Source organism: Mugil cephalus, chromosome 1 (assembly GCF_022458985.1).
Source record: "Mugil cephalus isolate CIBA_MC_2020 chromosome 1, CIBA_Mcephalus_1.1, whole genome shotgun sequence".
Taxonomy (NCBI): Eukaryota; Metazoa; Chordata; class Actinopteri; order Mugiliformes; family Mugilidae; genus Mugil; species Mugil cephalus.
In genome coordinates this window covers 7,613,229-7,639,889 of record NC_061770.1, presented here as the reverse complement: position 1 = coordinate 7,639,889, position 26,661 = coordinate 7,613,229, and the positions used below count along the sequence as shown (strand labels likewise).

The following is a 26,661-nucleotide window of genomic DNA, read 5'->3' as shown; positions in this document are numbered from 1 at the left end:
AGACGTTTGCACATGGGCTTGTTCGCAAACACGGGTTTTAGGAGTTTGCTTGAATTCGCTCGCCTCGCAACGCTAATGCACAAACGGCTGTTTTAAACATCAGACCAGAAAAACTTAATGACAGGCATTTTAAGATGACATAACTGTGGTTGCTATGTTGGATTTCTGTCATTCCACTGGGGGAGGAAAATCAACTAATGATCCCACAGGCCCCAGTGTTGGTCCAACATCAGGGTGGGTGGCTGTGGAGATGGGAGCACACCAAACACACACACACACACACGTATGGCACTCACACTGCCAGCATGTGACATGACAATGCTCTGATTGCTCTGACTGGGAATTTGGCTCATTACGTGCTAATACCCCGGCAGAGCTGGAAATTGGTGTCCCGCCGAAGGTGTGAAATTAGATTTCAGGATTCCAGCAAGAGCGGAAATGGTTTCTTAAAGCTCCTGCCATGCTCCAAGGAGACTCTAATGAGGGCGAAGCCTGAAGCTGGACACATGTCTGGGCGGTAACGGGGCACCTCAAGATACCCCCCCCGCCCCCCTTCCCTATGTGATTTGTCACCCTTTCTCCCTTCTGTTTCTCCCAATCTTTCCAATCCAGATCCTAAACTGTGTGAATCCGGACAACGAAAACAGCCCAGAGATTCCAGTGAAGGTGCTGAACTGTGACACCATCACCCAAGTGAAGGAGAAGATCCTGGACGCTGTTTACAAGAACATGCCCTACTCTCAGCGGCCGCGTGCTGTCGACATGGACCTAGGTACGCCGCAGACTCGCACCTGTGCACACATGTCCCAGGCACTCCCAGATGCAGCTGGCAGGCGCGAAGTCCTTCACACCCATAGATTAATGTAACAGTGGAGAAAGCGTAGCCACGCGTAGAGATTATCAGTGCATTAATGTGATAAAAGCTATGTGCAAGCGGCGCAGCCAGCCCAGGCAGCCTCGGCACGCTCCTGCCAGGCCTTCTATCAAACTGACTGACAGTGTGTGGCGCGTCCCTCCATCTGGCTGTTTTCACCGCCTTGTGGTACCAATAAGACACAGTAGATTAAGAGGAGTTGTTTTGCCCCGATGTGTGCGTGGTGTGTGTGTGTGTTTGTGTGTCTGTGACGCGGCTGACCCCGGTTAAACCTGACAGACTGGCTCTCCAGCCTCTCACCGGGCTCCACTCCCACGCAGTCTGCCACTTCCATCCTCTCCCGTCCGTCCGTACCTTGCCTCTCGTTGCCCTGTCCCTCTCGTCCCGTCTCGCCTCACACGCGCGAGGAGAACAAAAGCCCCCCGCCTCTGCTTCCCGCAAATCAGCGCACCGTCCATCAAAATGTTGCTCTCTCCATCTACTGTCTCTCTCTTCAAAATAATTGCGTCTGAGCGACAGTGTCTTCGCGTCCGCGTGTGTGCGTACGTGTGATTGGGTTTGTGTTTTTTTTTTTGTTTTTCTTTTCTCCATGCAGGTCTGAGTCAAGGTTAGTCAGTTTTGAGAGGATGATGTGCCAGGCATGGGTATCATGTGGTCGCCTGGCAGAGGCACAAAGTAATAAAACCCAGTCAACAAGGAGAAAATCAATGATCACTCCCAGCGTGAGGTCCACAACGGCTATCAACTTCCCCGTTAGCACTCTTATTATCATTTCATTACCTCACAACGACCTGTCGGCTGGCTGCCCTCAACCAGCACTCCGTACATCCTCCACCTGTTACATGTGCTTCCTACTTTTTTTTTCTCCCTTTGAAAGGATGTGATTTTCTCATAGCTCGCTTTTTCATCCACTTGTCTGCTCTGCTTTTCTCTTCTTTCTGACCCTGATGGGCCGACCGCTGCGAATGTGACACGGGTACCAATTAAAGCATGCAGTCTGCCCGCGTATACGTCTCGCAATTGTTCGCGTGTAATGTTTAATTAAGATGCATGTCAATCCAAGTCTGTGAGAGGAGGGCGCATGCCGAGCTGCAGAGGAATACTGGCTGCTGATATCTATTCATTTGTGGAGAGTTGTCTCTGTGAGCCGCAAACATAAATGAGGTTCGGGAGAGTTTGGTTCGTGTCAAAGCGATTCGCATTTGCACAGGGATGTGGGACATGGTGGAAGGAGGATTTAATAGGTTTGGGTTTAGTAATAATGGCGCCCTCCAGTAAACAGGAACATTATGCTTGCTATAGGCAGTTGTTTACAATCCTGTGTGTGTATTTGTGTCTTCAGAGTGGCGTCAGGGGCGAATGGCTCGCGTGGTGCTGCAGGATGAAGACATCACGACCAAGATCGAAAATGACTGGAAGAGGCTCAACACGCTCATGCACTACCAGGTAAACACATGAAAAGTTTCCCCAATTAGCTCTCCAACTTTTTAGGTAGATATTTGTTTAGTTATTTTTTTGAAATCATGAAAAGCCTCATGTCGGCTCAGGTTCCTGCTGCTTTAAGCACGGAAATTGCAACACATACTGCGGGGAACTTTGATGTTTCCTGCTCTTGACTTTTGCGCGTCCAATTTTCAGCGCCTCATTTGCATGTGTGGTGTAATCCAGGCGACTTTACAGAATAGAGGGCATTTACGGTACAGGTGGCGGGGGAGACGAACTCTCGACACCGCAGCCGGCACTTCGCCCTCCTCCCCGGAGAGATGAGGCTGCTCCAGTCGCGGGGGCTGCAGCCTCTATCCCCTTCTCCCTCTTCCTCCCTCGGCCCGCTGACTTCTCCTTCAGCAGTGACAATTAGTCCCGCCGCAAGCACCTGCATCAGCCTCTTCACACGTAAAGACCTCCATTTCCAGGAGGAAAGCCGAGAACGAGAGCAGCTCTGCATTTTTCATTCAAATTTACGGCTGTTGAGGTTGTAAATGAAGACAAGAATAGGGGGTTAGCGGAAGCTAGAGAGAAATAAAAAAAAAAGTGGAACAAAAGGAATAAAGAAAGACGCGGGCGAGGCAGTTGTCTCTGCAGGTCGTGAATCTTTTTTTTTCAGCGAACACCGGGCCAGCTCTCATTAGTCAGCCGGAGGGGGCCGTGTCCTTAAAGAGAGTGTGATTTGATTGAGGGCTACCTGGTTAAGAGCAGAGGCTGGGGCTGCAGGTTTAGTTGGTGCTGAAGAGGCAAGACTCAGATCCGTGTGGGGCTAGTCTGTGCTTTAGCCCCAGACGGACAAGCAGAGTGAAAGAAAGGACACATAACTGTGACCCAGGACCCGGAACCTTGTAGTTCTCTTTCTCCTTTGTCAACTTCCTCACATTTTCCTCTTTACATTTTTGCCTCGTTTATATTTTTCCTCTTTTTTTCCCCTTTCTTCCTCTCATGCTCTGACCGCAACTTCTTGGTCCCTGTACTGCTTTTATCCTCGATGAAGCGCTTCACGGTGTTTGCTTCCGCACTTAAAAGGGCCCCCTTTTTTAGTTTTTTTTTTTTTTTTTTTTTTTTGTTTTTACAATTCTTTGCGTCACACTCTCGTCTGCCATCGTTAGCCAAGTAGATGCTACGGGACTAACGGCAACGTGTGTGCGACCACTTTACCAATCCACTCGCACACTACCAGATCTGGGAACCAGCTATTGATCATGGATGTGAAGGCCCCTGCACGGAACGTAAGGTCCAGCACCGTGCGACTTCAGAGACGATGGGGGCAGGCTTCAGGGGTAATGTGGCGAAAAGAGAAGGAGCAGGAAGAGAGGGAGAAAGAGCGCGGTGGAACGGGGCAGTCGGTGGTGGGAGGGCTCGGAGCTGTATGGGGCAACGTCGACACTTTTTGCATCATTACTGTTTCGATGAGCTGGCAGCGGCCCCTGTTCGTGAGTTTATGTGTCTTTGTGTCGCACACCATGGCACAGCATTGGCAGCTGCGACAGCACATCTGGCTGTACATCACAACAAGCAAGCACAGCTCATTAGGCCCCAGAGTGGTAAAAGAAAAAAAAAGAAAAATGGGAAGAGGTAAAGAGGAAATTGTGAAAAGGGGACATGAAATATGCAGAGTGAGTCTGAGCATCACCTTGAGTATTTGTTAATTCTCCCATAGCAGAGACACAGGGACTAGACAGAGGCATTAAAATTCATAGGGCTCCCAGAAACCCAAGAAAATCCCATTGGCTATTTACCCTGCCACGTGGGAAATAATGGTTTACACAACCTGGATATGGAAATGCGCATTTTCTCCCAGCTCCCTGCTCCACTAAAATTAAAAACATAAATGCAGACGTTGAAAATGACTTCAGAATCTTGATTTATCATCTTTGCATTCGCAGTGAGGGAAATGAACCCCCATCGCTTTCTCTCTATTTTTGTACATTTTATACTCTTGCTCAGATAACGATGAAAACGCACAGGAGCGCTCTCAAACATGCGCACGCGCGCACACACACACACATGCATATACCCCCCTTTTATATGCATGTACTCAGATAAACACAAGAGCTGAGATAAAAGATGTTTGAGATTGCAGAGTTTTTGCCTGATTGCTGATTTTGATCTTTCTTTGTTGATGAATCTTCCTCCCTGTCAAAGTGAAGCCTTTCACACACCTTTTTTTTTTTTTTTTTTTTTTTCCTCTCAATCTCCCTTGCCTCTTTTGTCTTGAGACATGTTTGTATTAACATTGCTGCTGCTGCTGGATTGCACACCGGGAACAGAAGGAGTCCCACAGCGACACGAATCAGACGCCTCCCAGACTTGAGTCACTCGAGGGCAGTGTTGTAGTAAATACTAAATCCACATAAACTAAAGTCAGACCAAGTTAGTGACTTCTGTTATAAACAAACCTAGCAGTTACTCTTATCACGTTATTCATTACTCGTGGTTTCTCTATTTTCTATTATTCCCCACATCCATCGATCATTTTTCTGGCATGTAGTTCCTAATGCGCAGATAAGTGACAGCGATGTTCGTTTTGTCCGAGAGAGGGGAAAGTAAAGTAAGTTTGGAAACTTTCCTTCCCCGCCTAGCGACCTTTGTGCGTCCTCTCCTCTGCGGTGATGGAACAGGGAGAGCAGACACTGATGACCACACCAGGAGAGCCTGCCAGCGAGATCCTGTTACCCACCTCGCAGACATCACTCGAGGCATTCTGGGCTATTTTCAACAGCCCCAGACACAACGGATACTACTACACCGCCGTGTGTTCATTAATCTAATGCTGTGGCTGTCTTGGCTCGTCGGGCTCCATTGTAAATCTAAATATGGACTCCTACTATGGGGCAGGTTAGAACGAGAAGGTCTTAAAACTCCCCTTAAATGTGATTATAAAGCACGCTGGCTTCAAACTCTTCAGAATAATCCTATGTGAGAGCGATCTAAGAGAAAGAGGAAAATCTTACATTTTGACATTTCTTATATTGTATATACGTAGATTGTGTGTTTCCAGGCTGCTGGGAATAGTCAGAAGGTTTGATAAGCATCGCGATCTAAGGGCATGAGTTCAGGAGAGATGGGATACTGAGGGGAAACAGGTCAGGACCAGAGCAGTGAGTTGTGTGGGGATGGCTGGAAAAAAAAAAAAAAAAAGATAGAGGATGACCACACTCTCCTGTCTGGTCGACTCTGCACTGTCTAATGGAAGGTCTTATCACAGGCGGAGCCCACAGCCCTTATCACACCTGCCCACTATCGGCCCCACACTGGATTATCCCTGAAGGGCGAATCAGCGCGCCTTCAATCATTTACGACTATCAGAAGGACCCATCTCTTGCTTTAGCCTCTCTGTCAGCCATAAAAAGCAGAAAGAAAGAGAGCGATAGAGGGAGACGCAATGAGAGGAGGGGGGCAGAGAAGCTATTTCATGCTCTCGGGAGAAAATGTATCACAGGAATAGCGGCGGAAACTTCACGGAAGTCCGCGCTGTAGGTGTGTTTGAGTCGGCCCGTGCATTGTCAGCCGTGGGATGGAGGGGCCGCAGGAAATAGGTTTAGGAAAGCCGAGGAAAACGAGAAAAAGGTGAGGAGACGTAGGTCAAAGATGTTAGTCGTGGGTGGGGGTTAGGAAGACCGTTTCTCATTTCCCTCCAAGAGGCTCCTGAGCCGCGCCTTTTAGAGGATTCCTCCAGATCTCATCCCCCAGTTTCGAGTGTCGCTCCAGTGCGGCCAGTGGAGGCCAGATGGCAACTCCAACTAATAGCACAGCCGAGATTAGTTTGTGAAGAGTGTGAGAAAGGGTTGAGGACAAGAATGGGGGAAGATGAGAGAGGGCCGGCTCTCGAGAGAAAGCACAGACTCTGCAAATGCCCATCCCAGCATCCAGTGGCTTATTTTTCAACGGGGGATGAAAAAGAGTCCAGCCCTGCAAGAGGAAATGAAAAGAAGAATTTTCTGTTTTTCTGTAGATTCTTTGAGGTATTCCTTTTGGAGCCTGGCATTTGCCTTTTGTTTATTTCTCCACTGGAGGCTCATCAGTTTTTCTTTGCTGGGTCTGAAGCAGAAATCCCTCCTCGGGGTGAGCTGTAAATGCCAGCCAACAAGCTGTTTGTTGTTTTGCTTTTCACAAAAGCAGCACAAGTTTTGTTTGCTGTGTTCTGTATTTCTTCAAACCGTGGTGTTTTAGTGTACTAACAGCAGTAGCATTTTGAAAGATTAATTAGAATTAAACTTTCATTTCATAATTCATTAATTGCGCCGTTAGATTGAAGAAAAAGCACCGTGTCAGATGTAGCTTGAGCACGTCGCTTCTTATTTGGGTTGTACCCTTTTTTTTTTTCTTTTTTTTCCCATCTGTAATCTCTGGAGAGGAACACACAGGTCCAAGAGCCTTTTGTAAATATAAACCGCAGAGGGGGAGAAGGATAAAGCTCAGTGTCTGTCTCTTATTCATGACATAACGTCTTTTACACAGCCACTTGTTTTTGTCTTTCTCTTGCTGCTCTATTGCTATTATTATACCTGCGTACCCCCCTCCCCCTTTTAAAGGTGTGAAGTGCACAAGATAAGACATTCTGCACTCTAGTCTCTGTCTCTCTCCTTCCGACAGTCTCTTATTCCTTTTTCCTCTCTCTCTCTCTCTCTCTCTCTGTCTCTCTTAGTATGTTATCCCAGTTCCAAAGCTTACATCACGTCTCTGAGGTCTCTGAGGTCTGTTAGGCGCTGACAATGACAGTCATGTTAGGCGGAGCCATCATGCAGCCATAGCGCTCTACTGCAAAAGAGCCACAGGGCTGTGGTACTGAACAGCAGGGGGCACAGATATGACAGGGAGGGATGTAGGGGTTTGGGATATGTTTCGCTCATGGGATTATTATCATTTCAGGGCCTTGAATTCCCTCATGTAGTCATTGGCCTTGGTACAAAGTATTTGTAAGTGCACGTTACACATGAATACGTCTGGTGGCTTGTGATGGTATATAATGAATTTTCCTTAGAAGGGATTTTATGTAGAAATACATTAAAGGCTTCTTTCCTAATTAAAATGTGGACTTGACCAACCCATAATGATACAGAATTACTTTATTGATCCCAAGGGGAAATTGCTTGCGTACTTTTGTGTAATATCTATCTTTCTCTCCACACAGGTGTCGGACCGCTGCGTGGTGGCCTTGGTGCCCAAGCAGACCTCATCGTACAACATCCCTTCCTCAGCCAGCATATCACGCACCTCCATCAGCAGATACGGTGAGTCCAGACAACGCATTATGTACCCTTGTTGTGGCTGTGGTGTTTGTTTCACTGATTGAGGCGTACACACCAATCAGGCATAACATTATGACCACCTTCCTAATATTGTGGAGGTCTGCCTTGTGCCTACAAAACAGTTGTGGCTCATCAGAGAATGGACATGGGTCTTCTGAGTGTGTCCTGTGGCATCTGGCTACAGGATGTTGTTAGTGGGGGCTTATGGGTTGAGGGGAGGGGCCTCTATGGATCAAGTTTGTTCCGGTGCATCCCACAGATACTTGATCAGTTTGGTATCTAGTGAATTTGGAGACCAGGTCAACACCTTGTGCTGTTTTTCATGTTTTTCTTTTTGAGTTTTTGTGTCTGTGTCAGGCTGCATCCTGCTGGAGATGACTGCTGCCGTCAAGGAGTGTCATTGCTATGGGGTGGGGGCGTCTGGTCTGGAACTCGAATGCCAGGTCCAAAAGTGTCCCGGCAGAACATTGAATTATGACAAGATGGTCAATGTTATTTACTTCTCCTGGCAGTGGTCATAATATTGTGGCTGATAAAGTTAATCCTATATGAGCTTACCACTCATGTTCTCCTCACAGACACATTTTTCTTTTTTTTTTTTTATGTCGGTTGTTTCAGATATGAACAAAGCCAAATCCACCCTCTCCTAAACAATGGCCTGCTCTGTTTTGTGCTGCAGAGCGTCTTTGCAGTTTTTTTTTTTTTCTCGCCAACTCCAATGTGCTGCAGTATGGCTTACATTTCAGACGCAAACTCTGCATGTTTCAAGAACGGGAAAAAAAAAACAAGAGGAAGCGATAAAGATGAGAGAGATTAAGAAAGACACTGTTCATTTTAAGACCATGTATCTTTATGATGAACATACATTCTGTGTGTGACACTTGGGGTTGCTAGTCGCGTGCACACGTGAGCTCACGCGTGCTAAGCAAACACACACTTTGGATTTGCTTATTGTTTGGTGCCAAACTTGGTCCTTTGCCAGGCACGCGCAGCAGCACTAGGCGGCTTGTGATTGCTAATTATTCTGTGTGAATGATACTTCACACAAACAGAAAAAGATAAGTGAGCGTGGCCAATTATCAGGATACGGAATAGAAGGTGAACACTGGCTTTAAACTGGCTTGCGCAGAAAAGAGCTAATAGCATCCTTATTCCTCCAAGCAATTATGCCTATTTAAAAATGTTGGAAACAGTGTGTGACTGTGTACATGCTGTCAAAAAAGAAGACTTTTATCCTCAGTGAGTGTGCTGTAAAATAAAGTGGAGTGACATTTCCAACAGAACTGATCAAGATTATCTATTGCGACCTTTAGAAGATTGCAGAGCACTCAGTCATTACTTTCTTTTAAACAAAACTCCAGACGGGTTGTGGGGAGAGACAGCAAGATAATGGACGACCAAAGAAATGTGAACAAGCATTCGTACCAACGTACCAAGAAGCATTCCCTGTGTTGTGTACTCAGTTTCATATAAAAGTTTAATTTGATGTATTGATAGTGCTCATGTGGTATTTTGGAACTCTGGGGGTGCTGGGATCACTCATTTTAATCTGTTATTAAATTGCTCCGCAGAGGATATTTTCCCTTGCTGCTGCGGCTGCCAAGCCACAGGAATGGTATGTGCGTGGCATAGAAAGCTGAGGCCCTGCTGGCATGGGCCCGGCCCTCATCAATCACAGGCTGGCACAGTGGGCACAGCTGCTCCTCGACACCTGCTGATGGATTCGTAACAATTTCACGTTCAACGCTTAGCATCTTGACTCAATTTGCGCCACCGGCACCGTGCTCGCGCTTTAAAATCGGCCAAAACGCATTCCTACCGGCTTGTCGTGTCCAGAGGCTGGAGACTGCAGCAGCAGCAGCAGAAGGGAGGGAGTCCGGGTGGCTACCCGCTGTTAGGGGAGCTGGGATGAGGCTGGGGGTGCAGAGAGGTGGAGGGCATGACGGCATTGTAGTGTGGTGACGGGATTAAGATGGGATTTGGGATCTCAATCCACCCTGCGCACAAGCATATATATATTCAACCCCCAGTGTCCCTTGAGCCACTCCAGAGGCACATTTTGGTCCTAAGTGAAAGGTGTATGTGGCGGCAAACGCTTTGTTGTTCAGCTCGGGCCTTTGAAGCCAGGTGAGAGACCGATCCTCATTGGGATTCCGAATCTCCAGAGAGACAGCCGTCATGAGTAGATGGCGACTAATTAAGGAACCCGAAGCCGGCTTCTCTCGCAAGGAGGTGGGAACGCGAGTGCGAAGACGAGGGGGACGTATGGATGAACGACCGTGGCTCCAGTGCTTAACAAATTAGGGCTCTTTTGATGCGTTGATTAGAGTGTGACAGGGATGTTTTTCTACATGACGCTGGCACAAAGTGGCAGGGAAGAGCCAATTATGAGCGCTTTTAAGTGGAGCCAGGCACAGCCGTGCCTCTGTCAGGGAGGCGGGGGGAAGATGAGGGAGAGGGAATCGGTGATGACATGAGATATTAAAGTCGAATAATGACCAAATAATTTGCAGCGGAGAGAGAAGAGTTAAACCAGCAAGTGAATGGAGGAATACGTGGGGTGCATCTGTTCTTGCCTGCACACATGACTCTGTTAAAGCCCCCTTTCCAGCCATCTTTTGTGTCATCTGGGTTTCTAGAGGGCTATTATTAATCACCGCAATGCCAGGGACCGCAACTTCCCCTCCCTTTCATTACTTCGTTGTACTAAGAAATTATCCATCACTCTAATTTCCTTTACAGCAGGAAGATCTGGCTTTGTAATGAGTTACAAAGGAGAGATGAAAATGAAAGAGGGGCCCTGTGTGTACTCTAAATTTGTGTGCTGTGTACAGTAGCTGTGAGTGTGTGCTAAAAGCGCACGGCGCTGCACCTAAAGGGAGCATTTTCAATAACAGTCGTTTAGCTTTACTGATAATTTTATGTCTTTTTTTTGTTTGCTTGTTCGTGTTGGACAGACTCTTCATTCCGCTACACGGGCAGTCCAGACAGCCTCCGCTCGCGTGCTCCCATGATCACCCCCGACCTAGAGAGCGGCGTGAAAGTGTGGCACCTAGTGAAAAACCACGAGCACGGGGACCAGAAAGAAGGCGACCGCGGCAGCAAGATGGTCTCCGAGATTTATCTGACCAGGCTGCTAGCTACCAAGGTATGTCAGTATACGCATTACACATGCTCAGTTATCCATTTTTCACGACATTGCCGCATTCGAGCTGATGTTTTTTTTGGTGGATTGTTGTCCATGCATTCCTAATCTCTGCGCCGCTCCTGCCAGGGTACACTACAAAAATTTGTCGATGATCTATTCGAGACGTTGTTCAGCACAGTCCATCGAGGGAGTTCTCTTCCCTTGGCCATCAAGTACATGTTCGACTTCCTGGACGAGCAGGCGGACAAGCACGGCATCCATGACACGGACGTACGTCACACATGGAAAAGCAACTGGTACGAGACTTCCTTTTAAAGACACAGAAACATTATTGCAAATGACAGGTCTCTACATCATGACAGATCTTTTCTGATGCCACATGATATGCCCATTTGTTAAATAATCAAGTGAAACCTTTCTGTCTCTCACTTATTCTTTTTGTCTCTATCTTCCAGCCTTCCATTGCGTTTCTGGGTAAACGTGATCAAGAACCCGCAGTTTGTGTTTGACATCCATAAGAGCAGCATCACGGACGCTTGTCTGTCTGTAGTAGCTCAGACATTTATGGATTCTTGCTCCACTTCAGAGCACCGTCTGGGCAAAGACTCCCCATCGAATAAGCTGCTCTACGCTAAAGATATCCCCAATTACAAGAGCTGGGTAGAGAGGTAGGAGCTGATTCAGGCACTTTATATTCCGTCCAGATCCCCTCCATCACACTAAAAACTTGGATCTTTGGGAAAATTGATTCATAATTCTCTTTGGTCTTGCATGCATTCCTCCAAGATGATTCTGTGAAAGCGTTTTCTCTTAACGGGCATCCATTGTTCGGGATAGTGCTATTACGTCTGTGAAATTTGACTCGATTTTAGGCCACGCTTTTACCATTGCACTGACTCAGGGAGCCCCTAAAAGTGATGCCAAGTGTCTGCATCCCCAGGTACTACGCCGACATCAACCGGCTGCCAGCCATTAGCGACCAGGACATGAATGCCTATTTGGCAGAACAGGCCAGACTCCACTCCACAGAGTTCAACATGCTCAGCGCACTCAATGAGATCTACTCTTACGTCAGCAAATACAGCGAGGAGGTGAGCGTTAATTTCACGCACGCGCGCTGCTCGCAGTTCATTGTGCGCCTGGAATTGCGGGGATTTTGAGTGAGTTTTAATCAAACGGGAATCATTCTGACATCCGAAAAGCCATGTCAGCAGTGAATGGCACCTCTGTTCCTGGCACTTGTGGGATAAACACACAACTGCTGGGAATAGATATGATTAGTGTGGTTGATTGCATATTATGTAGACAAGGTTCGTAAAAAAAATAGTAATAATAATCTTGAGCATGCACAAACAGCACCGGCTCCTTGGAAGAATCACGTTAGTAGCTTCGACAAACCAATAGAAAGAAAGAAAATAAGAGCTATAATTAGAAATTAATACTTCTCATGATTATTTTGTAACACTGACAAAAGACAGGATGAGAAATTGAGGGTTTTGGTGATTCAATTAGAGCATCTTCATCCTCAATCTGCACCGCTCCGAGCTTCTGCTGTTATCTCTGTTTCTCTCAATTTCTCCCCCTCTCTCCCTTTTTTTTTTTAATTCAATTTACACTGCCTTAATTGTGTGAATTCCTACAAATTGGTGCGTGACCTATCACATTATCATATTTCTAATCTGCATTGCATTGCTTTTCTATGCAGCATTATTGTTTTTTTTTTCCTGAGCTTGGTGACCTCAGGCAAATCCGTACTCTAAACTACATCCTGAGCTCCTTCACTTTCAGATTTTTACGTGGAGGGCAGTCCCAGACAATGATTGCGTAATGAGCCTTAGTAAATCAGCTGCTAATTACAGGCAGATTGTAATTTGAGCGAAAGGCGTGCCTCAAATTTACCCTCCCCTGTACTTTTCACGTGCGTCCACGTTGCCCTTGGTTTTCCCAGAAACTGCTCACGACTGGCAAAAGGTTAGTGAGGTCAGCGCGGAGTGTTCAGTAGACTTCCCCGAAGCCCAGAGGTCTAGTGAGACCTGAGCTTAACAAGGCAGTGTGTCTGATCTGGAGAGAAGAAAGTGAATGTCTACAAGCTCCCAGCATGCTACGCTGTCCTTTCTAACCATGCTCAGTTAGAGCGGGCTATCTGCTACGGGGGGCTCCATGAGCAAAATCGTAGGCAGCACACACGCACACAAGCTCTCAGATCACAGGAAGCATAAGAGAGGAGGGAGGACGACAGGGGAAGAAAGAGAGAGCGTTTATGGAGACATTCTCCTTCTAATGTCAGCTCCTCCTTTGGGAAGCTTTAACTTGACCTTTATGTTGGACCACAGCATCCCTCCCTCTTTTTCTCCCTCTATCTCTCACTGTCTCTTCTTCCTCTTCTCCTGAACATTCCCTCTGTTTCCGCCCATTATCCAGTCAGCTCCACCTTTGCTCTCCGTGAATCTCATACAACCACTTCTGCTGCCTCTGCAGTTGTCTGACGCGCACACGTATGCAAACGCAGTCACACGCATGCCCTCACTGTAGCAGCGCCCAGCTGGGCGCAACGAGGAGAACCTCATCTAGCACCATCAGACGTTGTTGGTCCTTACCCGGCCGTGTCGGGCTAGCCAGGCCAGGTCCGCAGACTACTTAAATGGATTTGGAAGATGGAAGGGCACCTGCATGCAGGGCTACAGATTAATAATAGATTGCTATCAGGCCCAATGAGGAGGAGGAGGAAGAAACGCTATGCCTGTAGCTGCCAGCCTTTTAGAGCACTCAGACGTATGAGAAGAAGATTTTAGGTGGGCAAAAAGATACTGCTTTTCCTCATCAGGACAGGCAGCAAATAAATGTTATGCCATGTTATGTAAAAAAAAATAAATGTTTTCCAGAGAAGCAGCTTTTACAGCACACAAGGTAATAGGGTGATAAGGCTAGCAGCCCATCAAAGCCGGTATCTTCGTCAGCCGCTGACGTTCCAGTCCATGTGTGGTCCTTACTCTTTACTCGGACCCCACCTACCTGCGAGCACAGTCTAAATTTTTTGTCATAAACTTGCAGCGTGGAACCTTTATCGCCCCCTTTTGGAGGTGAGATTAATTACACAAACACAGTTGACGTAAGGACATGGCGTACCCAAGGGAATCTGCGTTTGTCCTCACAACCGCTTTCTTTCGTAGGCCGTAAGTTGTCCTATCGTTGCGAAGTGTGGTGGAAATTTCTGCGGCACAAGTTTTTGCTGCTGTTGAGTATTCTGTCTCTGCACGACTAGAAATAACGAGTCGCCACACACACTAGATTTCACACTATAGCTATAACGACACACTTGTAAAGTTTCGTGACTGCCTCTCGTGCCGTTAATTTGGTTCGGTTTGTTTGAAGAACGGAAGGACTTGACACCCTGTTTTGTGCCGGAGAGAATATCTTATATTTAATGCTTTCAAGATTTACAACATATTCTACAGAAATTGTCTCGGAGCGAGTCTGAATATGAGTAAATTGCCAGCGACGAGGCAGTGTTTTTCATCTCAAATCATACTCAGCGTGGCTAAATGCTACATTGCGGTTGACACTTTTTCTCACATATTCATGTTTTACTTATTTATTACTGCAGAATATTTGAAATTACATTTCGCAAAAGTTGGGCCGATGAATTATTTTGCTTGAAATATCAATTATTGAGTAAACCGCTGCATTCTAGTGTTTCTAGAGCAAACATACACACAGAGACAAACCAGAAAATGAATAAAGCGGACTGAAGCGCGTGAATATAGGGACGCACATCCGAGGTAATGAAGGCATTTCTTATATTGTAGTCATGTTGCGGTTTTCTCTTCATATGAAGGGCCCTCGCTGTGTATGCTTGTGTCGCTCTGACGCTGATCCGTCCTGACAAGGCAGACACCAGATGAGAGAACGAAGAGGAGAGCCTGTCTGAATGCCTTTTGAACCTGACTTGACAAATGCCAAATTTAAAAGATGGGGCTCAGAAGATAAAACGGGAAAGGCTAATGCACAAATATTTCTCTGTGCTGTCAAAGACAAAGGCAGTGATGTAATTCCTTTCTTTCCCTTTCATGTGATGTCCATATAGAAACCTATAAGTGCACGCTCTACTCCAGATGCCTATTAATCTCCTTTAAATGTTACCAGGTCTTTTTTCTATAAATGGAGCCCAACCAGCAAGCATGAAATCACACCATGTGTGTGTGTTTTTTTTTTCTTTCTATGGCTTATATTTGACTGCTGTTCCTTTTTTTGTTTGCAGATCACAGCAGCCCTGGAGCAGGATGAACAGGCGAGGAAGCAGAGGTTGGCCTACAAGGTGGACCAGCTCATCTCTGCCATGTCGTTCGAGAGCTGAGAGTGACCCCCACTGAAAGAGAAAGAGAGAGAGAGGGTGAGGACCACTGTCTCCGCAGGACCTCCTGAAAAGGCCTTGCATTTAACTTACCTCTCATCGCGGGAGCTGCACCCGCCAGCCAGTCCCGGGACCTCTGTACCTACAGCCGGACCAACATACAGCTGCTTTAGTTTGCAATCCTCCCACCTCCTTCCATGACGGCGCCAGCCAAAGGGCCCGCGGGCTCGGACGCAGGCCTCGCAAAACCGGAGCCGACGACGGCATCGGTATCAGCAAAGAAGAAAAACAACACGGCTTGTATTTATTTATTTTCCCGTTCCCTCAAAGAACGTTCCCTCCTTTCGACAGGAAACTGTACGTAGTGCGAGTGTGCATGGGTGTGCGTTTGTGTCACGTTGTGGAAGACTCCTGCAAGACTGTGAGAGCGCGCGGAGAAACGGATTTATCCCCTCGCTAACTCAGAACCCGCGTCTGAGTGTGAAGCGGAGAGGAGGGAGGGCGAGAAGCAGAGGAGGCGATCTCACGTTGGACAGCTGAGATGATTGCGTTCAGATTTCTCAGATTTTATTTTTGTACTTTGTACATTTGAATATTATCCGTTGCAGTCAGAAATACCCACCGAGGGTCCCAGAAAGTGTGGTTGTTGTGTAAAGATATAAAGATCGTAACACTACATCAGGGTAATGTGGGCGATATATATAAAACAGGCCACGGTCCATGTCTTCTCTCACTCTTTCCCTCCTCGGACGGACGCTTCGCGCAACGTGGACGAAACCTCTGCCCCCTATTTAATCAGACGTGTACAGGAAATCATTATAACTCGTGCGCATCACCTGAGAGTCAGCGGCCGCAGGACATCCAGCATGCTCACACCTGAACTGATAGCGCATTTAGGATGTGACCTCAGATCAGCATCACTCTGGTGTCAAAAGGCTTTTCTTCAGCAGTTTGGTCATCTGTGTATGTACCGGTTGATATTTGCCAATAAGTGTATGTGAATGTACAAATATATATATTTTTTTTAATTTCTTTTTCCTTTTTTGTTTGTCTACTTGAGTTGTGCAACAGAAGTCGACTCAGTTGAACTGAGCTCCGTAGATGTTCGCAGTAGCTCGTCATGTGAAGAACTCCCCTCCCCGTCCGCCGTGGCCTGAGCCTGTCCGACTGTTTCCCCAAACATTATTTATTTCAAATCACTTTAGGACTTTTCTGTTAGAGGGAAGTGTGTGTGTTTTCATTGTGGCTGTCCCTGCCGTTGCTAGCCAGCCTGTAAAGTACGCGGTGTGCACAGCCACAGCGGAGCCCGGGGGAAAGCAGTTGGTTGCAGTATGCTAAAACTCCCGCTACTAGTTGTACCGTTTAAGGAACCTTATGTGTGCTTTGCATGCACATAAACAAAATCAGGAGTCCACCTTTGATTTCATCAAGTGCCAATGAGTCACGCCCGCTTCAGGTGGCCCGTTGAGATGATGGGAGATCTTACCCAACCACCACCATGTCTTTGCACGGATGGTAAGGATAGTATGTGGTGTGTGGGCCTAGTTTGACAACAAAAAAAACTAAAGTGCCAAAAAAAAAAAAAATAACAATCTGGTGTTAAATCGTTCACTAATGTGTGTCATGGTCGGTTTATGCTTTACAGAGGAAGCAAAGCTGGAAGCTCGTATAGCGGTGAACTGGAACAGTGAGTTTTGAAACTCATGACAGGTACGAAAAGAGAAATCAGATTGAGAGGAAAACATAGAAACAGACATAAAAAAAAAAAACGCACGCTTCATGTTATGTGGATGTGTCTCTTGGCCTAAACCAAACAGTCCCGAGCTAAAAAGCTGATGTAACCTTCCAGACTTTAGCTGGAGGTCAGCAAACTGTAGACTCCGTCCTCTGGATAGGCGATTTCATTTTCTTCCAAGATGTGCTGTATGTTTGCCTGTTGTTTACATCAAGTACTTGAAAAAAAAAAAAGGTAGGTTTTGTACAGTACACTGCAACTGTGTGCGTTGAGAGCATGATAAAGGTGGGTGAAAGGTGCTTCTTTTCTCCGTGGCCTTAGATACCCACCTGCTTAGTGTTCCTGATCTTGTTAGTCCTCGACTGTGGCGCGGTCCTCTCAGTGCTCCAGTGTTTTTTTTTTCCAGTGATACCTGGCACTCGGCTGAAAACTGTCTTGGCGAAATAAGAAAAGGGAAAGGTGAAGAGGGTACGGCCCGGATCAGGCAGACATTGCCTCCCGCAGCACTCGGCTCGCCTGAACTGTTTGAAGAGAAGTGTCGAGAAATGAGGAGCGATGGAGAGGTAGAAAGAGAGAGAACCCCTTTAGCTCTAGTTTCCTGCTCCGGCTTTGAAGCTGCTCTTTGATCTGAGCCAGTTGTGTGCACAGTGCGATCAGGAGATGGAAAGGAAAAAAAAAAAAAAAAAAACATCAAACTAACAGGCGAGGAGAAACGTAGGATGAGGTGATGATTGACATGCTGTTACTGTGTCTGGCCAGTGGGGGCAGAAGTGAGAAAGAGGATTTTGTAAATTAATTCCCTCGTCTGAAAAAAGCACCTTCGCGCAGAGGTGCATCGCAGACACAAAAGAATAAAAAGAGACAACATATCTCCTAATTATTAGGTATTATTGTTTTTCAAATCCTGACATAGTTTAGTCATAATTACATAACTATTAGACACATTAGAAGAGCCAGATCTCTTAAATATTTGTCAAACTTTGGATGTTGGGCATGAGGCAAGAGATCTTTTCTTGATCATGATTTATTTTATTTTTTTTAATTATCCAGATCTGGTTCCTATAACGTGATTAACTTTGTGACAGGCTTCACAACCTATGAGATATGTCCTGTTTTTTGTCTTTTGTGAATGCTTTTGAACTTCTTGCTCCTTAATCTTCTAATGGACGTCTAAAGGTACATGGCGCTCAAACACAGCACACACGCAAAACATAAAGCTTCTTCCTTTTGATTAAGGTGTCTTCCCAGTTTCAGCGAATAGAATTGTATCCTCCTCATACCTCACATTGCTTGTATGGAGTAATGCTTTTTATCATTTCAAGGACCTAAATGCCTTTTCCTTCTCCGAGGAATAAAAAAAAAAGATGTATGTTTATTAGAGTCCTTCAAACTCTTAGATGAGCTCCACTCGTGATGAAAGAAAATTAGACACACAAATTGCTTAAGAAAGGCTTTGATTTTTCTCTCAGTGATCATTTATATCAGGAAGTTTTTTTTGTCTTTTGTTTTGTGTGAGTTTTGCATGCATTTTGCAGTTTAGTTCTGCCTGGTATTCCATATCGATCCGCGCCATTGTTAGTCTTACGGTATTCTTCCATTCGTAAATGTCTTAATCACAGCTGAATGCACCTTTTTCTTTCTTTTTTTTTTTTTTTTAATTTGTGAAAGAGATTTTTTTTTTGTTACTAATCAATACCTTGTTTCCACGCTGTATGCTCATGTCTAGGAATCTTTGTTTTAATTCAGTTTGAATGGAGAAGAGGAAAGTTTGTTTACTCTTTCTGCAGCGCAGAATCCCATTTGACTGCCACTTGCGTCGAGACATGGAGAGATGCTCACGAACACAACCTCACTTCAGAAGAAGCCGATTACTAATTGAAGATGCTTTGTGCACTTTTTTTTCCCGCTCTCGGTGAAACGATACTGCCGAGGAGATGGTGTTGTTGTGACTGGCACGTGTCATTCCTCACTCAAACAAAGCATTTCATTTGGGTTTTTTTCCATGTTTGTTTGCTCGACGGATTCGGGCAGAGGAACTGAAATCCAGATCAGCGTATTACTCTCAAAGTCAGAATATCACCAAGTATAAAATGAGTATCCTTCCATTTTAAACACATTGTAAACAAACCCCTTTGTAGACACTGGAGTTCTGTAATATAGTAATTACTGGCAATGATGACGATGACAATAATAATAATGGCTGTCTGTTTTTTCTTGTTTTATAAAAGTGTTGTGAAAATTGTAAGAAACTTAAAGTATTTAAAAAAGGTTGTTCTCTTGTTTTTTTATTTGCTTTGATTTTGTTATGATAATATATTATTGTGTACCTATTGTAAATATGAAGCACACCTATTTTGCAAGCCAAGGACTCACTTTGTACTGTTGTTATATATAAATAAACTTTGCTGGTTAAAAAAAAAAATTGCATAGAACCAAAATCTGCATGTCTTTGTGATCTTTTTTTTAATTTTTGGCACAGGCAAAAGAAAAAGATTTCAAAAAAAAAAAAATGCACATGCTCAATCAAGTCCTGTCGAGTGTTAAGTATCTCCTAAGATCAGGGTTCCCTCCACTCCCTTCTCACCCAGAACTACAGCTCCCATACTGCTTTGCAGGATGTAAACAAGAAGTACAATTTCAGTAAGGTGGACTGCTGGATCTGTGATTTCTAAGTGAGATGTATGGACAATTAATCGCAATGGACATCAGAGATGATGAGGTGTAAGTCCTACAGCAAATGTAAATCAGAGTATTAGGTTGCTATGTTTTGCTTTAGATGCAAGTTGTACCTGTGTGGCACCAAGGGTTTGTACCTTAATTACCTCCCTGTGTCTTAAGTCACTACCACATTATTCACTGGAGTGATCACTGGGCCCCTGCCTTACACCCCTCAGTGACACCACACCTCTAAAACAGTTCTGACTAATCTAGAGAATGGGCGTGGGCCTTCTGATGGTGTCCTGTGGTTTCTGGCAACAGATTGTTGTTAGCGGGTGCTATGGGTTGGTCCTATGTGTTGAGGGGAGGGGCCTCTGAATCAGGCTTGTTCCAGTGCATCTCACAGGTACTTGATCTGGTTGGGATCTAGTAGATTTGGAGGCCAGATCAACACCTTGTGCTGTTTTTCACATTGTTTGAGTTGCTTCTAAACCGTTTTTTTTTTTTTTTTTTTGTGTGTCTGTATCAGGCTGCATCCTGCTGGGGGTGGCGACTGCCATCAAAGAGTGCCATCGCTATGGGATGGGGGGTGCCTGGTTAATTCACATGAATGCCAGGTCCAAAGGTTTCCCAGCAGAACTTTGCATTGGCAGGGGTTCTTAATGTTATGGCTGTATTTGCCTCCTGTCTCTCTTCCTCTGCACCTCCTCTTCGGTTCTTTTCGAAACCCATCACCACACCCGTAAGGTGATGCCAATTCTGACTTCTGTCTCTACCGCTCCACAGGCAAACACAGGCCATCTGGGTTCATCCTGACATTCTGCATCTCCCACTCCCTCGCCGCCTGCCAGGCCAACAGAATAACCAACAGCTATAACATGCGGAATTGCAGCCATTTGTCTTTGTACAAGTCTGTTTGCTTAGGCTGGGCTCAGATCCTCTGCACCTCCACGGGAGCCGCAATCACATTAGGTTGCTAATGGAGGTGTGGGTCAGTGTGTTTAGCCGGAACGAAATGGCCCCGGGGTCAGTGATTCCGTAGAGGACGGCCGTGAATGACCACTGAAGCATCGGCTCATAACTTTTTATATCCGTTATGTCCGTTTCAATGCACTCGTCTTTTATTAGACAGAGGGTAAGCTGTTGAAAGACACAGGTGAGAGGATCTGGAGAGAAATGTTTGTTGGCTGTGTCCACTGTTGCCAGTCTTTGAACAGCTTATTTTGTAACAATATCAGATTTTCACGGTCACTCTTGACTATTTTTAGCTTCTCCCGGAGTGTGAAATACTTGCACCTATTTTAACATTTTGTACCTCAAACTTGCCCAAAAGTACCCGATGCTGTGGACAGACACTATTGCCCAGTGGCCTTTTTTACAGCAGACATTTTGACACAGTATGGAAAGCCCAGGTGTATTAATAATGGTTCAGTTCTATCAAGTGTCCCAGGAAGCCATGACAGTGAAGAAGAATGCTCAAAAGTCCTTACTACTGTATGTGGAACCCAGCCAAGACACCTGTGCTTTCCCTACTGTGACAAGTCAGAATGTCTTCTGTAAAAAAGATTGATTCTGAATGATACTAAGGCACAGTTGGAATCTGTTGTGGTGGACTTGTAAACTATGATGCCCAACTTCCTGGTGCACTTAGTGTATCGAGAAATATGTATCCTATATCTTAAATCCTTTAGCCACCCTGTTTTTTTCTCTCTAGGGAAGGTCTAATCCCTGCAGCTTCTAATCCTGTACTGCTGAGACCAATTCAAATCCATGCGGGACTTAACGCCCTGTAATGCCTTTACAAGTAGTTGCATAGAGCTGACATCCGATTCGTTCTGGGTAGGATTCTCAGCCTGGATTACAAGGCGAATTCTGAAATAATTAATGTTGGCTGGCAAAAGAGGGATGCCAGGGGTGATTTCGGCCCATTTTCTAAAGAACGACCGGGTATTAATTGCACAAAGAGACGATCTCTGACACTTAGTTGGAACCTCCGTGCTGCTCGTCGTCATCCTGATGGCTGTCAGATTTCTCCGTTCCATGTTCTCAAGGCGAAGTGGTCCAAACAACTTTATCAGTGTTAAACACACCTGACACTTCTTATTCATCCATTTATATAAGCATTCGGATCATCAGTTATTGCACATCTGCATTCAGTTTATCATTTAGATATATGTACTGTCAGTCCAAGGTCATGTGTTAAAACCAGCTGAGACCATCTTTTATGCCTAAGGCTGTAAACGTTGAGTTTTCAGCTTGTGAGCACGTCCTTCCCAATGTTATTAAAGTGATATTCTTGTATTTGGCTTTTACCTGAACTCAAGGATGAACTCATTAGAATTTGATGTTTAAAGAGCAAAGACATAAAATGGATTTTGGTAATAACTTGAGAATTCACACTCACTATTACAAATGATGATGAAGAGATGACATTCTCCACAATTTTGAGTTTGCAGTCATAGTTCACATTTGATAATACTAATTTACTGGTGACGTCCACCTTGAACTACTGTGATTGTATCATTGACAGTAAATTGTATAGATCATAGACTATATGAAGATGAATGATGGCACAACGCCTCAAAAGTGAAGCCCAAGCGAGTACTACAGTCTAGATCTACTGTGTTGAAGATGTCCATGAGAAGAATTCATAAAATCTTTTAGCAGCAATGACCATGTTTTAAGTGTTGCTTACTGCCATGGCTACAACTTTATGCTCTATCAGAATCGAGTCAGCTTTACTGAGAAATCTATCTTGACTGGTTGGCGGAGGCAGAACTCCGGGGTGATCATTAGATTAATAATAGATAAGGATGGCGATAGTTTACATTTATTTTAGGGCTGTCAAAATTAAAGCGATTCATCCATCATCATGATTAATCCGAGCAATCATGATTTTAACACAATTGAGTCATCCGCAGTGCAGAATGACCACCTGGATAAATGTTGAGGGAAAAGTTGTATGGATGTTAAGTGCATATATATATATATATATATATATCTTCCTTGATTCTGTTTGCTCATGCAAAATGAAACGTGATTAATATAGATTAAAAATTAATTAAATTTAAGCGTGATTAATCTAAATTAATCCACAGCGACCCTGTGATTAATCTAATTAAAACTTTTAATTGTTTGACAGCACTCGTTTATTTTTGATTTTTTTTCCCCGACAGATCCTGCTACAAGACAAACGCAGTGATACCTTTGTTGCTTGCATATGGCATTCAGTCCAAGTTAGTTGAAAAAAATAGTTTTATGATTAAAGTAGCCTCAGCAATTTCACTAAACACCTTGTCACTGTATTTCGAGCATTTGAAGTGAATTGTTTTTGGATTGTTTTCGGCTGTCTAGGGAACCCAGCAGTGGAGGAAGGATTGACTTAAAATACATCACAGTTTGCATGGTGATGAAACATGGCATACAACACTGTTTCCACTGTGGGAGAAGTGATAGGAAAATCACAAAATAAATGAATCAGACAGTTTCTTTTTCATTTAAGTCGTCACCTTGCTGTGAAACAAAAAATAATAAGTATGTAATATGTAGTAGGAAATGATAATATCAGCAACTGTGTATTGCCAACAACATGGAGCACTTCCTACTTAAGCAAACTTAGTTCATAAAAATGGTGGTTTAAGGTCTATTAATTGAATCAATTGAAGCTTTGCACAAAATGAGTTACTAGAAATACGAGGAAGACTGAGAAGAGAGTGATCGGAGGAAGAGACGTATCCACCTGACCAGAGGGAGAGAAAAGAAAGAGAGACACAAACAAACACTAATTTCCAGAGAGAGAGAGAAGCAGCAGCACAGACTGAACATAGCACAAGAAAGAGAAGTGGTGGAAGTGGATCGGAGGGAAATTGCGAACGAATGTGAATCCAGGTGTCATAAGTACTCAGCGCAGGCTCTATTAATAGTCTGGCTTCCCGCTGCTGGAGCTGTCATTTTCGGTGTGCTCTGCAGCCCATCTCACCTGCCACTTGCTAGCCTTTGTCTCTCTCTCATTAGAACTCCACAGCAAAACACACGCATGTGGGCGCTCCGCATGATTCACAGGTCAGAGACTCATGCAGCAGCATGTGGCATACTATTTACTGTATGCATGCTACGAAAGCGAGTGCACGATCAGCGGGATGAGACCTGTGAATTGTGTCCACATAAAGAAAATGACACAACTGTTAATTTAGTGTTCCACTCATGCATAGGTGGATCGAAACTTCCCCAGTGACATTTGCTGACAGCTATTTCCTCCTCTATTTCCGAGTTCTGCGACTGTCCCTTTTACCAGGCGAAGCTGGCGATCAGTGTGTTTCTCTGGCCGCGACTCGTCCCTGCTCCCCGAGATGATAATGAGGCTCTCTCAGCAGGCCTGCTGACAGCCTCCTGTTGTGTGGCCTCATCTCTTTTAGCACTGCACAGCAAAAACAAAGAGGTGGGTGGGTGGCGTCCGTTCGACCCGATGTCCCCGGTCCACCCGTACCGACCGCTTCCAAAAAGTGAAGGCGTAAGTATTTTTCCAGCTATGCAAATGCACGGGGACATTAAAATACGTAAGTGCACCTAGAAACAGGGCTGTGTTATGAATATAAAGTTGTGGAACACGTATAATTTGATTTTGTGTGCTTGCGCCTAGGCACCCTGTGTGCCCACACACAGTCCTACGCGCACACACGCGTACACACAGTGACACCAGCTCAGCTACCTTGCTGATTTCAGGCTCAGGGTGCAGGTGAGAAGCGCTTGCCAAATTTCCCTAGCTGGAGCACTCTTTTGCATATGCAGATGTTAATTACCACTGGAGCTTGTACGGGCCAATCGGTAGGCTGCTGGAACAGCTTGTGCATCTCTCTCTCCCCCCACAGGTCTCTGTTTCCACGGTTACTCCCCTGGCTGATAATAAAGATAATCACCTCCGATTTCCTTCATGGCTCATTTTCTCCTACTCGCTTCTGAAAGGCCAGAGCGCCGCTGTCTGATTCTCCACGGCAAGCTCTTATCTGTGCGCCATGGCCGAGGACCGGGGCGGGTGGCGGGTGCGTGTGGGGGGGTGGGGGCCACAGTCGATGAACCACCTGCCACACGCTCACCAGAGGGGTCAGATTCGTTCAGTCAGGGTCTCAGATATGGTTGGGTAATGAGTGCGAGATCATCCATCCGGTATGGTGTAATTGAGGTTGGAATAAAAGTCTGGACGAGAGCAGGGTCAGATCAGATGAGATCCTGTGATGGTTGTTATCACGTAGACTGACAGGGCTGATCCTGGCATGCGCAGTGCAGGAAAGTAGCATTTCAGAAACCTTGAAAATAAGCCCACTAAATCAATAGATCATATCATCCGGGCATTTTTGATTTATTTTATGATTTGGAGTCCTTCGTGACAGTTAAAGGTGATGGCTCAGCACGTTGAACACTGACTTCTATAATTTGTGTTTGTGCTTAAAAGGCAACATGTTTGGATTTTTTTTACACGACTCTTAATCTTCTTCAACCATAATCTGTTGTCTTTAAACCTCTTGTTGTTCCACTGTATATCCAGTTGCTGCCTCTTAAATCAAGCCATCTGTTATAGGCCTGTACAATAGATCCAATTCCCACTCACTGCCCCCCCTCCCCATCCTTTTGCTGTCTGTCTCCCTCCCCGTGCTCCCCTGAATCCATTGTCCGGATAGAAACGTGCCTCGGATAGCAAGGCCTTGCTTTCGGCACACTTCTTTGAGAATTATTTAAAGCTTAGGAGTTTCTGTGAAATGAATATTTGATGTGGAGGACCTGAGCGTCTCCCGACGAGCCCAGAGCAACACTTCAGAGAACGACTGGGCTGAGGTGTATAGCTCCCCCGCTTCAAAACACACACGTGCAAGCAGGCATCCACACACACACACACACACACACACACACACACACCACCACCACCACCACCACCTCGTCCACTCATCACCATTGGAAATACACCAGACGTTTTATGGTGGGTTATTGAATGAGAAGGTCTGCATCGTGAAGTCTGGAGGCGATCCCATCTGAACCTGGATGTTGTCTGAGACTTCTTTTATTTGCAATTTTCCCTTTCTTTTTTTTTGGGGGGGGGGCTTAGTTTGATTTTCTCCAAAACCCAGCGGATGATTTATTTTCTCTTTGGCATCCTTTGCACAGATAAATTTAGCCCTGTGTGCGATGTGTTGGCCTTTTAATGGTACGACAACTCCAGCTGTTTTATTTTTCAGTGGCTGGACATAAGGAAATGGAACAAGAGAGGAGATCTTTAGTTTTTTCCTGTTGCCACAAGAGTGCAGACTTGAGTCAGAAGTGTCCTTTCTCTTTGTGGCAGGCGGGAGGCCTTTTTAAAAGCTTGGTCTTATAGTGCCATCTCATGGTTTGCTTCGTGAAATAGAGTTTTTCTTGTGAAGTCTTAACTAGAGCTGTGACCAAAGCATCATAAGTCCATGCCCTTATCCAGCAATTCAATAAAAGACATATTTACTTAATTATTATTTTATTGTTGTGGAAAAGCAGATTTTTAACAAAATATTGAACATCTGTTTCACGTTGTATTTGATTTTTATGTGCATTTTCAGGACAATAATATCAGTCAGCGTCAAACTTTGGCAAAATAAATACCCCAACCGGAGCCGTCTGAGCTGCCAGTTCTCTGGACTGTGTCTAACCATGTGCTGTGAGAACACACACGAATAATTATGTTGTATTTCTGATCTTCACTGGCACTGATCTTCTCCCTCTTTGCATTTTTTTTTTATTATTTTTTAGTTTTTGCTATTGTCACTAATGCAGCTCCAGTGTAGTTATATAACTTTGGCTAATAAACGATTGCGCAATATGACAACAAAAACTGGAATCGCAAATAGAAAAAATATGAGTTGCGAAATGCTTTAAGCATCGAAGGCTTTGGTGTCCTTTCTCTAAGTGCTTTCGTCTGCATCAGTATGCATAGATGTTCTCAAAGAAAATGTGGATCCGAGGTTTAAAGCTCTTGGGGTGATGACGTAGAATCTCAGCGACCCAAAGCACTCGCAACCTTCACGACCCTCTCAACCTTGAACATAAATTACTTCAAGATGTCTACCGAGCCACCCAATCAGAGCCAATTAAGACTAGTTACGGGGCTGTGGAGTTTGCCCCTTAGAAAAAAATAAA

The 26,661-nt window shown here is 45.1% G+C and overlaps 1 protein-coding gene across 1 annotated transcript in view; it reads left to right on the top strand.

Annotated features, from left to right (window-relative positions):
• The window catches only part of plxna2 (plexin A2), a 157,883-nt gene extending 138,593 nt beyond the window's left edge, over positions 1-19,290 (top strand). Inside the window, exons 25-32 of the mRNA XM_047584622.1 lie at positions 613-772; positions 2,217-2,320; positions 7,497-7,596; positions 10,572-10,762; positions 10,889-11,058; positions 11,218-11,430; positions 11,703-11,853; positions 15,021-19,290. Of these exons, the coding sequence (XP_047440578.1) occupies positions 613-772; positions 2,217-2,320; positions 7,497-7,596; positions 10,572-10,762; positions 10,889-11,058; positions 11,218-11,430; positions 11,703-11,853; positions 15,021-15,116 (1,185 nt within the window). The 3' untranslated portion in view covers positions 15,117-19,290. The remainder of the gene's footprint in view (positions 1-612; positions 773-2,216; positions 2,321-7,496; positions 7,597-10,571; positions 10,763-10,888; positions 11,059-11,217; positions 11,431-11,702; positions 11,854-15,020) is intronic.
• Positions 19,291-26,661: the final 7,371 nt, after the last annotated feature.